Source organism: Colossoma macropomum, unplaced genomic scaffold, assembly GCF_904425465.1.
Source record: "Colossoma macropomum unplaced genomic scaffold, Colossoma_macropomum, whole genome shotgun sequence".
Classification (NCBI taxonomy): Eukaryota; Metazoa; Chordata; class Actinopteri; order Characiformes; family Serrasalmidae; genus Colossoma; species Colossoma macropomum.
The window spans coordinates 4,335,406-4,353,090 of record NW_023494810.1 but is presented as its reverse complement, the minus strand read 5'-3'; the positions used below and the strand labels follow the sequence as shown (position 1 = coordinate 4,353,090).

At 40.5% G+C, this 17,685-nt stretch overlaps 1 protein-coding gene across 2 annotated transcripts in view; it reads right to left on the bottom strand.

Moving 5' to 3' along the window:
- Nucleotides 1-5,184: 5,184 nt before the first annotated feature.
- cdk18 (cyclin dependent kinase 18) overlaps nucleotides 5,185-17,685 on the bottom strand; it is a 70,796-nt gene continuing 58,295 nt past the window's right edge. For both annotated transcript variants that reach the window (XM_036559360.1, XM_036559361.1), the window contains exons 12-16: nucleotides 17,491-17,596; nucleotides 17,237-17,279; nucleotides 9,836-9,926; nucleotides 9,677-9,754; nucleotides 5,185-9,474 (exon numbers count right to left, since the gene is read on the bottom strand). In XM_036559360.1, the coding sequence (XP_036415253.1) occupies nucleotides 9,440-9,474; nucleotides 9,677-9,754; nucleotides 9,836-9,926; nucleotides 17,237-17,279; nucleotides 17,491-17,596 (353 nt within the window). In that variant the 3' untranslated portion in view covers nucleotides 5,185-9,439. The remainder of the gene's footprint in view (nucleotides 9,475-9,676; nucleotides 9,755-9,835; nucleotides 9,927-17,236; nucleotides 17,280-17,490; nucleotides 17,597-17,685) is intronic.

Here is a 17,685-nt window from a genome sequence, read left to right as displayed (position 1 = left end):
GGCCTAGAGGACACTAGCTCTTGCTGAATGTCAGGTGGTGGCTGAGGTGGAGAAAGAGCCACTGGCGGAGCCTGGGGTGGCGATGTGGGTCGGCTCCGCGGAGACGAATCTCCAGCTGTCTATAATATGAAACATGCAGTACTTATTACTGACAAATGAAACTGTTGACTATGTTATTAGAACTGATATGAGTAGCGTACACAGCCTTACCACAGGTGAACTCTGGCCACAGAACAGTAGGTCTGGCTGAGGTGGAGAAAGAGTCCCTATTGCCTGGGGTGGCGATGTGGGTCGGCTCTGTAGAGACGAGTTTTCAGCTGCCTATAAAATAATATGACGAATGAAAGTGTTGAAGATTTGAATTGATAACAGCTGTGTGCATGGTCTTACCTCTGGAGAGCCCTGGCTGGAGGAAGATGACAGAGGCCTGGGTGGCAGCTGAGGTGGAGAAGGTGGCGCTGGAGGACTCTGGGGAGGTGCGCTAGGCTCATATAGAGCCACAGTAGCTGCAAATACAATATGCTGGTAAAATATTTTATTGAATCATGTAACTGTGAGGATCAGGTAATATATCCATAAGCCTTATGCCGTAGCTTTAAGAGACAAGAAACGCATCGGACGTCTGATTTCTATGAACACTCTTATGAAAAATTCTGACTAGTTTCTCTAGATTTCACATCAAACCACTCTGAATGAAACTGTTTAGATCTTAAAGATTTAAAGGGCTCACATCGTCTTTATTTTTTAATGGAAAAGTTTGATGTAGTTTATAAACATTGGTAAAGTTTAATATTTATCTTTTACTCCCCGTCCAGACAGTCCATATATGGAAACTAAGCTACGAGAGCAGCCTAACTGAATTCATTGTTTTTGTGATGTCAAAAAAAACCCTGCATATTTATGTATATTTATATATTCATAAACAATAACTTAGCCCCACCTCTTTTATCACAGCTGTTTCAGAGCAGACTGCTTTTTGAATGAGGTTAGGGAACCAGCCTTGTGACGGTAGCCGGTTTGATATATATATATATACACAAAACCTCATATTGTGAATAAAATATTGGGCTATAAGATTTGCAAATCATTACATTCTGTTTTTATCTACATTTATTTACATTTTACACAGCGTCCCAACTTTTTGGGAATTGGGGTTGTACTAAGAATGAGTTCATTCATTTTCATTATTCTAAAATTGATGACAAACTGCAATCTTACTTCATCTCTTAAGCGCATGCAAATGCAATAATCAAATACAGATGACGTTTGCTATCTGCCACACAGCTTCTTAACACGAGTGTAGATCATTAACCAAAGACTATGATTTGTTTAAAGGAAATGAATCTACATTTACACTCATAGTTAACAAACATCATCAGCAATGAATTACAGGCTCCATGTCTTATTTAATCATAGAGCAAAGCACCATATGGCTCTGTGTAACGTCGGCTACCCGCTATTCTAATAGTAGATGGGAAATTAAACGTGGCGCCTCTCGAATGTCGGGTGAGCGCAGCGTCTTGAATAAATCATACTTCATGTGATTGTGCTGATACATACTTATAATTGCTATGGGAATATAATTGGGAATCTGTTTTTCACTGAGCGTAAGAGGTTCTACCAAAAGACCCCAGTAATCTCATGTGTCTCCTCTTGAGGTTCGGTAGAGATCTCAGTAAAGTGACTCACATTGCACTTAGATTTACCGAGATAATAAAGCTTATGTTTATCTGCAGCTTAACTCTCATCTCTCCTTTATCTCTCCTGTATCTCACCTGTATCTCCTGTCTCCTTTGTGCCTAATGCTACTTTTCCTAAGGGCTTGTAGGAGGAGCACCATGAAATCTCCTGAGCCATCAAAGAGTAGCATTAGAGTGATAACATCTTCTTCTGGGACTAATTGTGTTGGTAATCACTAATCCAGGGACTTTTTTATGATTAGATGCAAGGGAGAAGTATTTTTTAGTAAAGTTAAAATAATATAAACTATGATCAGTTAATATGCTATTTTTCTAAACATCAACCACCTTCCATCATTCCAAAAATGGCTTCCCCTTAAGTTCATAATTGTGATACGTGGATGTTTATATTGGTTAGGACTTAAAGGGGAATTCCACCAATTTTTTAAAATTTCTGCCTAATTCAACTGCGAAAACATAAACAACATCCTTCAGAGTTGTTTGATGAGAAATAGTTAATCATAGAGAAACACTTCTTTATAGTGGTGGTGATAGGAACCAGGGGTTGCAACGTCTACAACACAATAGTAGCCACTTTAATTACTATCCAAAACAATCACTGAACCTACATGTGTCTTCTGAGTGTGTATATGTAAAGGTGTGATGGGGAAAAAATGTTTTCTTTAGGCACTTTTGGCCTTACAACACCCTGGACGTACCTCTCCACCACAAACCATTTCATCTAATAACTTCCTGTAATGTAGCCTTTAGAGGCATAAAACTCTTCGGATGATTGGGTCTTATCACCATCACTGTAAACAGTTCTGACTTAGTACGTGTCTCTAAAATGTAGCATTATATATCAAACCACTTTGAATGACTTTGCTTACATCTTAACCATTGAACTGTATAGAATTTTTGAAAAATTCTTCTTTAACTGGTCGCCTCAGGCCCTGATAGCTATTACACGGTAAGATGACCACAGCTTTAGTTGTATTCTTATTGGCTATCTGCTCATAAGTGTGTACACATTTCTATTCTTGTCTCAATCTGTCCGACAAGACGCGGTTGCTCGCTCTGCGCTGGATTACGGTTAACATGTAAACAAAGTCATTCAGAGTGGTTTGATGAGAAAAGAGAAACGTACAAAGTCAGATTTATTCACAGCGGTTGTGATAGGAACCAGACGTCTTAAGAGATTAATGCCTCTAAAAGCTCCCTGACAGTGAGTTATTACATGAAATGGTTATGAATACGCTGCCTGATGTCTGAGACACTGTTAAGTGATAGCTGTGAGATAAGATTTAGGCCTGCGACACATCTTTCAATGTATTCATGGCAGGGAGGTACATTAATACCAAATTATTACCTGAAGAAAACTTTTTTTCCAATATCAACATCACATTTAAAACTCAGAAGATGCCTGTAGGTTCACTGGTTGTTTTGGATAGTAAATAAAACGGATATATATTCATTGTAGACATTGTGACGTTTGGTTCCTATCACCACCACTGTAAAGAGATCTGAGTCAGTAAGTGTCTGTACATTGAACCATTTCACATTAAACCACTCTGGATGAGCTTTTTACATTTCAGTGATTACGTTACCTGCATTCACACCGGCAGCGACAAGACATGACAAAGCGGCCTGAGGTCATTTATTTTTAATGATAACTGGCAATTTCTGGCGACAGGAGGCAGTGCAAACATTGGCGACGTGAAGTGGGTGGAGTCAGTGACGTAACAAAGTTGAGCGGAGTTTATGCAAATAAGGCGATTTATGCAAATATGATGAATTGAGCATTGAACCAGAACCTGGCTACTTCCTATTTCCCCCATTATAGTAGTATAGTATAGTTAAAGTAGAAAGTACTTAGAAAGTAGGAGGATGTGTTTCCCTCAAACAAGCAAAGAAAACTCACTATGTTTCCTTTTTTCTACAGCAAACAGGTTTTGGGCAGCAGAAAGTGGGCATTACTGCTGCTGAGCGCTGATTGGTTGGTGAGTGGAACAGCTCATTGGCTGTTCGCGCGCACAGACGTCACGAATGTACATAACTTGAGTTTAAAAGCTCTTAAAAATATAACAGCAGTGTTACAAGGTTTTATCCTGTTCAGGAAATGATTGTATTCTGTTACATTAAAAATGTTTAAGCATTTATAAACTATGATTTTACTCAAAAGCTCCATCTTAACCCATTCATTTTGGACTAGCTTGGGAGCGCCCTCTAGTGTTTGAGCAGCCTGGAAGACATTACAGAGTGGGAATTCTCCTCTCTACAAGTTCTCTGACTGAACAGCGTAGTACACGTTTGTCTCTGCCACTGTGAAACGGTATGCTCCATTTTTGGTTCCTAGATAATTGTTCCTACTACAGGTGGAATAATGGCGGTGGTGCATTAGACAGTAATCTCAAAGACCAAATACTGTTTTCCTGACACAAGGATTCAATAAATATAAGCACACAAGCGATTTCTCACCAGGATCTCTAGCAGGAACGCGTCTGATTTGTGGTTGGCGTCAGTGAAAACATGGCAAACAATGGTCTGTTCCAGTTCAGGAACGCCCACAGGTGACGAGCGACCAGTGATTTCAGTGAAGTCGCTGCCAGTGTGAACGCAGGGTTATTTGGAGCCCCTAAGGGGCCGTGGTTAAAAAAAAGTTAATGACATTGTGTTTCCTTGCAAATGTTTTGCATTCTCTCACAAAAACGCGGTCCCTCGCAAAATATATGCTTGTCAGACAAACAAATGTAAGACCAGAGATGACCAACGACATTGCTTACATTAGAGCTTTGTTTTTAGCATAGCTACCGTTAAAAGCTGAATGTAGTTTTTACTGTACGAGGAAACTCGACCTCAGTTTCAGTTTGAGTCACTAACAGCAGAATCATGTTTGATTTTGAGAAGCGACACGTCTTTATATTTCAATCCAAGATCAACATGAAATTCAATGAGCTGCTTCGTGTCTGAGCTTAAGCAGAGCACAGCTTTTGCAAGCGAATGCAAACAATTGCATTATAATGCAAAACATTTGCAAGGGAACGCGAAACATTTGCAAGGGAACGCAATGTCATTAACTTTTTTTTTTAACCACGGCCCCTTAGTGGCTCCGTAGGGTTACACTTGAATTCCCCATTAAAAGTTAGTCACCAGGTATCTTTGTAGCATGTGTGTGGGGAGGCAACTCATATGAGTTAGTAGGTGAAGTGGCTCTTGGTAAGTAATTAACTAAAAACCATTAGTTTTTGAGTAACTGACATAATAAATAAATAAATAAATAACATTTTTTTGGATGGGGAACCATGATTTAAGCTGATTTAAGGTAGAAAGGTCCCTGATATTAAATAAATGAATCATTTGCAGGCCTGTACTCTAATGCTCCAAGGCCTCAGAGCCCCAGTGCTTCTTGTGTTATACAGCAATCACAAATCTCACTCTCAGTGACTTGCAATATGGAACTTTATCATTTATTTAGTTATTAATTATTCAATCACTTTTGGCTTTTTTTTTTATTCAGCAGTCACAATACATTCAGCTTCAGTATATCCAAATAGAATAGACATGTCACACAAAATATTTAATATCACATTTCATACAAAAATCTAAATCTTTTATAAAACATTTAGACATCATCTAAAGTCATTTAATACAGTCATCTCAATTTTCTGGCAAAAATTCACTGAGAATAAAGAAAACACTTGTTAAAATACATATATTAATTCTGTCCAATACATTATTTAAAATATTTTTGTTGTTGTTGTTGTTTACCACAAAACACACATATAGGAGAACCAGAGAACTTCGGGTCGCAGTGATGCTAAAGTTAACTAAAAGGGCTTGAAGTGTCAAAGGGTACACAATTTGTATTCGCTCTCTGTCTCTATCTCTCTCTCTCACACACTCTCTCTCACTTCCACACATTCTCTCTCCCTCGCACACTTTGCACTTGCTTCCTGCCTCCTGGTGGCCGTAGAAATGCAGTGCATTAGCGTCCGTTGTTGATCACTTCACACAAACTGAACCCAAAACTACAACACCACTACAATTCTCTGTGGTCAATGGCTTTCACTAGAAACATAGTGCCTTTACTTAAGGGCTAAGGTAGTTCTACTCTATGGGAGGGGGGGGAAAGGAGCAGGCAAACGACGTTAGGACAAAGTCGAGGACACTTGGATGCCATGTGCAAATACAGTAGAGCACTTCATCATACCAAACATTAGATTGTGTGCAATTATTAATGAGGAACAAAGTATTCTTTATCATAAAGAATATTAAAACAGTATTGTTATTTTCAAAGACATAACGCTGGACCCATCACCACGTTTGATTTACAAGGCACCTTTAGATGCTTGAGTAAAATATTCATGTCTGAGGTAAAATCACAAAGTGACAGTGTTCGGATAATTAATACTACCGCTAAAAAACCAATGACTGTGGCTCAAAACTTGGTTTCAGTGTAATGTTTAAACTGACTTCCGTTCATTTTTTCTGTAACCTTCATTTCAGCCAACTTCACAGGTTCTTTTAGCCTTTTTAGTCGGAAAAATGATGGTGATGAGGATGAAGTCTTCAAAATATCACGGTCACATATGTGCCCATGCTGCGAGTCAGCGAGTACGTATGATGAATTACAAAGGAAAAGGAAACACAGGGAAAAATAAAAGGAATTCTCACAAGGATGGAGTTACAGCATCTTCCATACAAACACATACACTCACTAGTATACTGTAATTAATAGCAGAGGACCTGAAAGAACTACATTAAGTGAGAGACAGAAGTCTCTTTGTTGTTTAAAGCCATTTACCAGTCACCTCTGTCGGTATTTTTTTCAAAGGGACATCCTTTTTGAACACTGTAGTTGTTGTTATCAGATATTACGACATCATATTTAATGCAGGTTTCCAGAACACTTTCACTTACAGGTCTGTTTTGGTCAGGTGTGTCACAAGAGTACTAGAACATCAGTGCCTGGTTGCACAGAACGTCTTAAGTAATCACATGATTACGTAAAAGACCTTAAAGGTGCAGTGTGTGAAATTTAGCGGCATCTAGTGGTGAGGTTGCAAACTGCAACCAACTGAATACCCCTCCCTCACCCCTTCCTTTCCAAGCGTGTGGTAGAATCTACAGTGGCCGTCATTTTTTCACGTCTCTCACAGCAAGAATTCACCCTCCCTCGCTTTTTTCTTGTGCTAATTAATCAGTATGATCCTCCATTTGTCAAAATTTGGGTTCTCAAACTGATTAACGCAAATTGATTAGCCAGAACTGACTACGACTGATTCTTCTTCTTCCCATGTCTCCCAATCGGTGCTAAACGCCACCAAATTCCAGCTGCCGCTTCAAGGTAAAAGTGTGAAAGGCACTCTTTAGAGCCAGTGTTTGGTTTGTTCGTTCTGGGCTACTGTAGAAAGGAGCCGCTCCCTATGTAGATATGAAAGGCTCACTCAACACAATGATTTATAGTTACAAGTGATTATGTACTAATGAAAACATGGTTTGGTATGCTATGTGTCATTTCCTCTAATAGATTCCACTAAAATTTGCATACTGCACCTTTAAAAAGGGGCCTAAAACTAGAGGTTAATATGGGATTTGGTATGTTTTGTTATTACATCACTTAGTCTTCCCAGTCTGACAGAATGCACAATGTCTTTCATGTTTTTTGTTTATCAGTGTTATGCAAATACGTCATACAACCATTGAGAATCCCTGTGGTGTCAACCAGTCCTGTTAGCCTAGCCATCAGTCCATAATCTAACTACAGCAAAGCTGGCATTAGTGTTACTATCTTGAGTGTCGAACAATATCATAAAGAAAACCACAGTTCTATATTTATTCAGCACAAAATGAACCAGAGACAGAGAAAAGAAGCCAAACTGAGTAAGGGAATCGAGCTAACCTTGCTAACATTAGCTTTTAGCTTACACGTAAGTTAACCACTCTCTCTGTTGTGATGATGATTATACAGCTGCCATAGATATTCAGCCTCCCAGCAGTAGCGTTAGCTGTCTAGCAGTTGTAGCTTTTCAAAAGATCCTCCCACCTTCGAGATGCATCATCAGAAGGGTGTTCTCCTTGTCCCCTTTATTTTTGTTAGATATTTCTTCAAGCTTATGATGGACCTTATGATGGAGTCTACACTAGGCTTTTTTAGTTCAAGACAAAAGCCCAGTCCCATTTCACCCCTCGCCCCTACCACTTAGCCCTTAGCGCTCCGTTTTGCTTCTTTGCGTCTAGGGTGTCCCAATTTTTTGTTGAGATAGAGGGGGATGGCGAAGTGTTTGGGCTACATGACCCTCCAAACAGAGGTTTTTCAGAGACTCCAAACAGAGAGTTATGAGAAAAAAAGAAAAACTGGCAAAATGGCTGAACAAGAGACCAAAGAAACCCACAAATTTGAGAATTTACTCTGTTAAAAATCACGATAACCACTGTATTATCTTAGTTTAATGTTGTTTCAGTGTATTATGGTCGTTTTCTTCATAACAACTTTCCCGTTCCACTTTAAATAGTCCAGCAGTTCTGACGCCCGAAGTGCCAGAATGTAACTGCTGCTCCATTTAAGGTGGAACGGGAAAATTCAAACGAGAATCTGGTGAATATCTATTTTCAGCTTTGTATCACTGAAGAATTAGTGGTGGGTGATAATAAATAATTGCCCCCTCTTTGAAGGCATATGATGCCCTAAATGTAACTAAAGCCCAGCAGTGAGGAGCCGAACTTTACCCTCCTCTGCTGTCACTGCAGACTGGCAGGGTCGCCTACAGAGCAGCGCCAGTAGCTGTTAATGAAGTAACGCCCAATTTTTAGGGAAGATTTCAACCACTACCCCTTGTAACTCAGTTCTAATGGCTAAGGTGACACTCGAAAACAAGAGGTAGGGGTAAAGGTAAGAAATGGAACTGGGCCTGGAATTAATATATGTTCAAGAAAACAGCTGGGGCTTAGCAAAACCTTAAAACTGGAATTTTTCAGACAATGACAAGATGATGACATCAGTCTACAGACTGGGAAACCTCCAAATTTTAACCCCTTAAAATCCCAGGCTTATTACATACTAAGGCTTATTATTCAGTGACTACAGGAACTTCAATGCAAACTGCCTAAGCTGTTCTTAGGTTATAGAAGTGTGTAATAAAACTGGCCATTTAAAGGGGTTAACCCAAAGTCAGGCAAGCTAACTGTCTCCATAGCAACAATCAAACCTGACATAAAACAATATTTGATCAGAGAAGACTGCTGCAATACACTCAGGTTGTCTTTACCTAAGAAAACATTTAAGGGATTTACTGCACTACACATATTTAATTCCCCTTTTTGAGGGAAGTCTAAACTGTTATGGGATCATCTGAAGAAAACGTAAGCATTTTTATGCAACCAGGCACAGGTCTATGTCCAAAAACTGTATTCATGAGAATTCCTGCATTCTTTACAGAAATGTTAGAGTGTTTTGGAGTATATTGTTTATAGACAGGGCTCCAAGGAACCGGGACAGGAGGAGAAAGCCAGGTATTTGTTTACCGCTCTATGGGTAACATAATAGACTCTAATCAAATATAGCAGTGGTGAATACAGTTGACCGCAGTGTGTAAGGTTTCCAGTTTCCTGTCTTTCAGCTGTGTGTATCACTGAGGGAAGGTTTCAGGAGACGGACGGGCAAGTCGGACACGGAAGGGTCGGGTACAGCCATTTGCTTCATAGTGATGCTGTTCATCTGACGTACACCTTCCTCTTTTGGGTGGCCACCATATCAGCCATTAGAATATGCTCTGTCGGCGGTTCTTGCCCCGACCTGAATTTAGTCGGAAGGAAATGAAGCATCTATCGTTAAACGACTGTGTATCAACATCTCACATCGTCTTTATTTCTACATGTGGCTTCGGAATTGCAGCAGTGCTATTGCAGTGCTCATATATCTAGCAGAATTAGTGGACTAAAAGCTGTCCAGACAACAAGAAGCTAAGTGTAATGATGGCTAAGAGCTAGAAGAATACCTGGGGGCTGAAAGACAGAGCTGCGATGGCCTGGGTCCTTCTGCAGCTGCACCTCCTTTAGCGAGAACACAGACGATGCTAGAGACAAAGGAGAGATTTAAAGGCCTAATCGAGAACCTGATAAATGCTCTCTTTCATAATAGAGGTGGATGTACTCACTGTCTGGTAAGGAGCGGATGTTCTCTCCCAGGCTGAGGAAGTATGTGTGTGTCAGCGACGCCTCGGCTGAGATCCTTTTCTTGGTGTCGTACTGCAGCCACACATTAGGGGTTCATGCGTTAGGAAGTGTGTTTGTAGTGCAGTAGTGATAAATTAAGGACATACATGGAAGCGAGAAAGCAGAACAAAATTGATAACAGTTGACTACAGTGTTGATAATCAGCTCCAGTATCGCGCTGTTTGTGTTTTCTTTGCCTTTGCACAGCTGATTCAACTCAACAGCTCATTACCAAGGCCCTTCAGGAGACGCATCAGGTGTGTTAGAGCTAGAAAGGTATTAAATGCTGCAGTGAACAAAGAAGCCCTGACTGGGACTGAGCGTCTTTGTATGAATGCACAGTGTTGTGCAAAAGTCAGACACCACCCTTCATGTATTTAATATCCAAGAAGTCCATGAAGATATTTGTTTTTCAGGAGATACGTCTGGCGTGATTAGAAAGAAGGTAATCTGCTTGCATAAGAAGGGGAAAGTCAAAGGTGTTTTTAATGAAAATGTAACAAATTAATAAAGAAATATTGAATATATAGAGAAAACGGGACTTCTAACAACCCTGCAAGACCTGGTAGACACTAAAACTGTCCCTATCAGATAAACAGCACTTAAAGCTTTGATCTTTGAGAGAGAGGAGAAAATCAATCTGATCTGAAAGAGAATCAGATCTGAAAACATCCACAGGCGTTTGAGTCCAGCTAGCTATGTGGAAACAGATAAAAAAGAAGAACAATTGTAAATCAAACAAAGAAGCTGCTGGTCTTCACCCTGGCCATCAACTACACCGTCCACAGGAGTTTTTCCATGCTTCCACTGTGAAAAGACGACTCAGCGCTGTGGGTCTGAAAGGATGTGTAGCTGTCAAGAAGAACCTCACTGAGAAAAAGGAGACGGATATAAAAATGAAATTTTCAAATCAAGCAGAGAAGCTACTGGTGTCCTCAGAACAACAGACTGACCACCCCAGAGTCCAGGCCTCAGCATAATTGCTAAATTGCATAAATGCTAAACCAACTTTTAAGACTGAACTTTGGAGGTGTGGTAAGACATCTCTGAATGTTTCTTTGAGAAACTGTGGGTAAGACAGTTGAAAAGAATGGAAGCTGTAATAAAGGCTAAAATAAAGACTGGACACACAAAAAACTACGGAGCGCTGCTGTGACATCACATATACATAAAAATAATGCGTGATCATGCCTTACTAAGTCATGGCCACTCATTAGGATCTCATTCCCATGCCTTACTAAGTCATGGCCACTCATTAGGATCTCATTCCCATGCCTTACTAAGTCATGGCCATGCCTTAGGATCTTGTTCCCATGCCTTACTAAGTCATGGCCATGCCTTAAGATCTTGTTCCCATGCCTTTCTAAGTCGTGGCCATGCTTTAGGATCTCGTTCCCATGCCTTATTAAGTCATTTCCATGCATTAGGATCTCATTCCCACGCCTTACTAAGTCATGGCCAAGCATTAGGATCTCATTCCCATGCCTTACTAAGTCGTGGCCAAGCATTAGGATCTCATTCCCATGCCTTACCAAGTTGTGGCCATGCTTTAGGATCTCGTTCCCATGCCTTATTAAGTCGTTTCCACACATTAGGATCTCATTCCCATGCCTTACTAAGTCATGGCCATGCATTAGGATCTCATTCCCACTCCTTACTAAGTCATGGCCCTGCTTTAGGATTTTGTTCCCATGCCTTACTAAGTCGTGGCCACACATTATTTTAATTTATATGACACTGAAAAATAAATAACTTGTTCTTAATGGCCACTTTGACTCGACATCAGATGGATGAAAGGTGGTCTTTGACTTTTGCACAATACTGTAAATTTCCTGAATTGACTCACATTAAACACTGGCAGCACAGTGAAGATACGCTCAAGGACAGTTCATTCACTCAGCTGGTCATTCTCAAAACTCCATCCTCTTAAGAATAAGAGGTTGGTTTGTTAAAATACCAGATTCTGCATTAGTCCTGCAGTCTACCACAGTGTACATGCATACATATGTATGAAGGCATATTTACCTTATTTATTCTGATTTGTTCCACTATGCAACTACATACACCAAGGCTCTTATATATGCGAGAGGCACTGCTCCTATAGTGTGTGTGTGTTTGTGGCTTGTCATTAGCATCTGTGAGCTTCAGCTATAACCTCCCCATTCCCAAACAAACCACTGCATCACGCAGCGTGTCCCGTTTGTCACAGTCTAAAACCGGCTGTGATTACTCAGTGCGGCTCCTGATGTGAAACAGGTGTGCGGCCCGCGCTCATTAAGCGCGCTGTCGCCGTTAACGGATCGCCCTGCTCCTTCATCACACTGAAGGGTTACCCGTCACGCTCACGCTGCGGGACAGAAGCCTATCTGCAGACAAGCATGTGCACCACTACTCACGCAGAACTGAAGAACAATGCCGTATCAGTGATAATAATAGCAATAAGAATAATAACAGTGGTAATTATCTTTTGACAAGCTTCCAAACCCCTATTAAAATAAAATTTACTGTTACACTACACTGTGCAAAGGTCAGAGACCATTCATCATTTATTTAATGTCCAGTCGAAATGGCTATTAAGTACAAGATATGCATTTTTCAGCATCAGGGAAAGGTTTTTTCCTTCTCCTGTAATGTCAATGGAGGTTTTCTTCCAAGAGCAGCGATATAAATATACACACGAAGACACACTGACTGACCAGTTCTCATCAAGTTAGCTTCGCATATTGGTGCACTTTGTACTTCCACAATTACAGACTGTCCATCTGTTTCTCTGCATACTTTATCAGCCCCCTTTTACCCTGTTCTTCAGTGGTCAAGACCCCCACAGGACCCCCACAGAGCAGGCACTATTTGGGTGGTGGATCATTCTCAGCACTCAGTGGTGGTGGTGTGTTAGTGTGTGTTGTGCTGGTCTGAGTGGATCAGACACAGCAGTGCTGCTGGAGTTTTTAAACACTGTGTCCACTCACTGTCTACTCTATTAGACACTCCTACCTTGTCGGTCTACCTTGTAGATGTAAAGTCAGAGACGATAGCTCATCTGCTGCTGCACGGTTTGTGTTGGTCATCCTCCAGTCCTTCATCAGTGGTCACAGGATGCTGCCCACGGGACGCTGTTGGCTGGATATTTTTGGTTGGTGGACTATTCTCAGTCCAGCAGTGACCCTGAGGTGTTTAAAAACTCCAGCAGCACTGCTGTGTCTGATCCACTCAGACCAGCGCAACACACACTAACACACCACCACCACCCAGTGCTGAGAATGATCCACCACCCAAATAGTACCTGCTCTGTGAGGGTCCATGGGGGTCCTGACCATTGAAGAACAGGGTAAAAGGGGGCTAACAAAGTATGTGTTTCAAAGAAATCTGTAGGGATATTTTTCCATACCTCCAAAGTTCAGTCTTAGAAGTTGGTTACATTCACATTCAAGTAACTTTATCCCAAACACATTCAATGATCTTCAAAAATATCTCCTGAAAAATGAATGACTTGTACTAACCTGTATATATGCTGTAATATAGTTTGTTTATATGGGGAAAGACGTCAGATGAAAAATACCTGCTCTATATCTGCCACATTTACCTGAGTCATTCTACAGAAACATCCATTTTTGTGTCCCTAGCGTTTACAGATATATTACACTTGAAAAACCTGCCAGGGTTACAATTTATTTATATTTTAAAATAAAACAATTATTATAAAAAAATATAAAAACAAGTTATTTTAACAGTTGCACCTTCTTGAGCCTCAATTCAGCAATATTGGTTTTTAAATCAATCATATAGAATTCAGAGCACCACAGAAGAGCTCGTCCCCACAGTCGTGTGTGAAGGCTGAGGCCATATTTTGAAAAAAACATGTTTTTCTACAATTTTAACTGCAATAATCTATACATGACTATGAAATACATGAATTAAATGACATAAAGAAAACAAATGCCAAATAAATATTATAAAATATATAATGAAAGTTGTTGTCCCCAGGAGTTGTGTCACTGGTGTTACTGCATAACAAAAAATCTCTTATTTTGAAATAAAAGTCACACTGATGACATCACTCGACTTCCTTTTACCTGTTTTCTGTGGATCTATGAAGAAAAGCACATGGTGAGTCCACGGTGTCTTTCAGTTATCAGAGATTGTCTCATTTAGCTCATGATTTCATATGAATCTTTTAGCTGAAGTCACTGGTGTGACCGACTTTATTCTTTGGTAATTGTGAAAAAATAGAATACAAATGGATTAAATTACATATTTTGGTGGATATTCCGTGATTGACGACATGTGGTTTGATGTTCTGTAGCAGTTCGTTGGTAAAATGTATTTTTCATTAAAAATGTCTCTGGTGTTACCGTTCTTAGGTAACGATCAGTAACACCAGTGACTCCTCTGGACAGATAAAAAAATGGACGTTTCTGTAGAATGACCCTGCTGTCCCTGTTAATAAATAAGTAATAATAAAGGTTTTCTTTCTAACTAAAGCATCCCAGTTCTGCACACTCTCCCTCTGTTTGTGCACACCGGAGGCCCACGACACTAACAGCTCCTCCAGCTCTGCCTCCTTCAGCTTGACTGAAGTAGAATTTAGCAGTGTCAGCTCGCCTTTGTTTACCTGTGGTTTGATAGCGGTATAAACCTCTCTGTCTGACACTTCCTGCCGCTAACTCTAATTGGACTTTGAGAAGCAGGCAACCAGCGAAGAGCCTGCAGCAGACGCCTTCATCAGCCACCCGCATCTCAGCCAAACTCGACTACTGAGCCCTCGACAAGATCCTGTTTTTGCTGGACAGCTCAGCGAGTCTGCCGGGAATAGCCAATGAGTGCGTTTACATGCACACAAGAGTAGCCTCGAACCAGACTCAAGTAAAAGTGCTGTTACTGAAATCATGACTCAAGAAGTAAAAGCAGCGACCAAAAAACAACTTCAGAAAGAAGTATCAGGTCAGAAAAACTTCTCAAGTCGTGAGTTGTCTACAGAATTGCTGTTGAATTTTTTTTCATCCAGCATATATCAGCATGGGAACTGAAGTTTGATAGGAATTGTTTTTCACTTTTTTTGAGCCCTTTTTTCTAAAGTAACATGCTAAACTTTCAAGTCACAAGTCTGACAAATAGTGAGGAAGGTACTGTCACCAACAGAAGATAATTAAATTGTGAAGTAAACATGAATAACTAAACTGGAATTGAGGAAAAAGTTTATTTATTTGCTCACAAATATACTTCAGGATAAAAGAAACTTCAAAAATTATAATTTTAAAAGCTAATGTTTAAGTTTTCACATTCTACTTTAAAATAGTTCTGCACTACAGATACACTATGTGGCCAAATGTATGCGGACACACAAGTTCCACAACATGGAAATTTAACCTCAGCAGTGCAGTGAAACACCACATACACACTAGTGAATGCACACACACTAGGGGGCAGTGAGCATGCTTGCCCAGAGCGGTGGGCAGCCCTATCCACAGCACCCCAGGGGCAGTTGGGTGTTAGGTGCCTTGCTCAAGGGCACTTTAGTCACGTACTGTCAGATGAGTGGATTGAACCGGCGACTTTCCGTTCACAAGGCTGGTTCCCTAACCTTCAGCCCATGACAGGAGCAGTGCATTTGGAGCTTCATGAAATGGGTTTCCATAGTTGACCAGATGGAAAGTCCATAAAGACTCCAGTGGCCTGGACAGGGTGCAGACCTCAACCCCCACTGAACACCTTTAGGATACTCTTTTAACTGAATGGGCACAAATTCCCTCAGACACACTCCAAAATCTTGTGGAAAGCCTCCCGAGAAGAGTGAAGGCTGTTATGGCCGCAAAGGGAGGGGGCCAACTCCATATTAACCCCTTAAAATCCCAGGATTATTACATACTAAGGCTTATTATTCTGTAACTACAGGGTGCAAACTGGTTAAGCTATTCTAAGGCTAGAGAAGTGTGTAACAAAATCACCTTTTAAAGGTTTAATGCCTATGGTTTTGGAACGAGATGTCCAACAAGCTCACGCAGGTGCAATGTATAGGTGTCCACAAACTTCTGGCCAGGTAGTGTATTTAGATCTCCTTGTTAACGTCTAAAAACCTGCAGGTCATGCATAATGTGCGTTTACATCACATCTACAACAGTAGCGTAAGTAGAACACAAAAAATGGGGGGTCCGTTAGGGGGACGACTGTTTATCTCTCAGCTGTTAACGTTAGCTAAAGTTATCTAAAGGCTGGCATTGATCACATCTGTGTTAATTAGCTGATGTCGTTACCCTCCTATGATCACAGAGTTTCTCTCCTCTTTATGCAACACCATGGGATCCTTTACCCACCCTGACGTGAAGAGCCGGTGGGCTTCTGTGCTGTTAAATGCTTTGAGAGACTCTCCAGAACAGGGAGAGGAGCTGAGTATGAGATACATATAAATGTCAGGAAAACACAAATTGGGTAGCTTTTCCGCCAGTTTAAGTGGGACCAGGAGTTCAGGGGGAAACTGTGTAAGGATCTCAGCCTATTTTATCGACTCTGTTGAGATAACATTTTTTCTCCTCCAAAGTAAGGAGAGTAATTTTAGCCGTCTTTCACTGTTTCACTGTTGAGAACTTCAACTTCTAAGCAAACATGAGTGGTCTGAACATTGTTCCCTGGCTGCATTCAGCAAAACTAGATTTGCTGATGTTCATTTTTTCGACATATCAATAAGTCCATGTCGGAGTAGATCACAGCATTATAAAGCACCTCCATGGCCTTTTCACAAAGTCTGTGCTCATTAGGAGAGCTATGGATCTGTACATACAGGCAATCAACAAGATGAAGGATGGAATAATGTGATAATAACACGTGTGAAGGGACATAAGAGTCTATTCCTCTTACATGGCTGTCAACTATGGCTATCCTCATTATCTCTCAGGAGCTGTTCTGAGAAGGATTGCTATCACTGTGCATCACAAATATAGATTATAAGCGGAGCATGGCTTTGGCTCCTGGATATAAATTAATCTTAGGTGTGGATTAAAAGGGATTTTCGGTGGAAAGTCACAAGTGTTGGTGTGATTTAGCTCAGGGATGTGCTTATTCTGTGTCTAGGCTACTAAAGTTTATATTACAGTATAGAGGCCATATATGAAACCCGTTAAATATAACCTTTTATACTGAATCCTTTCTAAAAAATTGTGTAATCATTTTCTGAGCACTGTGCTGCACAGTTTACCGCTTGTAGAACATTTGCAAAAATAAGACATACCGATCAATCACCTATATCTGTCAGCTCAAATGGCAACTTATATTATTAATAACAAACAACTTGTATAATTAACAGCAAAAACTCTCAACCATTCATTCATCTTTAACACGTTCATGCTTACCAGTAGAAGCGCTGAGAGGAGGTCAATACCCTCTGTGTCCAGCCTGAAGCCACAAATTGGAACAAAAGTGAAAAAGTCAAAGCTAAATGGCTAAATAAAGCATTTGCAAGGCAAGTATGCAGAAATAAGTTCCACCTCCTTCCCTATTATTCAAAGCTCCTTTGCGAATTCAGTAATAATGCATTCCATCAATATTAGTTTTCTGTGTTTTATGGGATGCATAGTGGATAAATGCAGTTTTGTACTTCGGCTACCTGGGAACGTGGTTTATAAGGGCCTGGGCTCTATACTGGGGGAAGAGGTAGGACTTGAACTCCTCATTAGCCGAAATCCCTGGCCAGGTCTCCTCAGTCGGGGTCCCTGGTTGAAAAGAGGAAGAATACATTATTTTCTACCTTGTACAGATGGTGATAATATCATATTCCGGCAAAGAAATATTTCTACCGCAA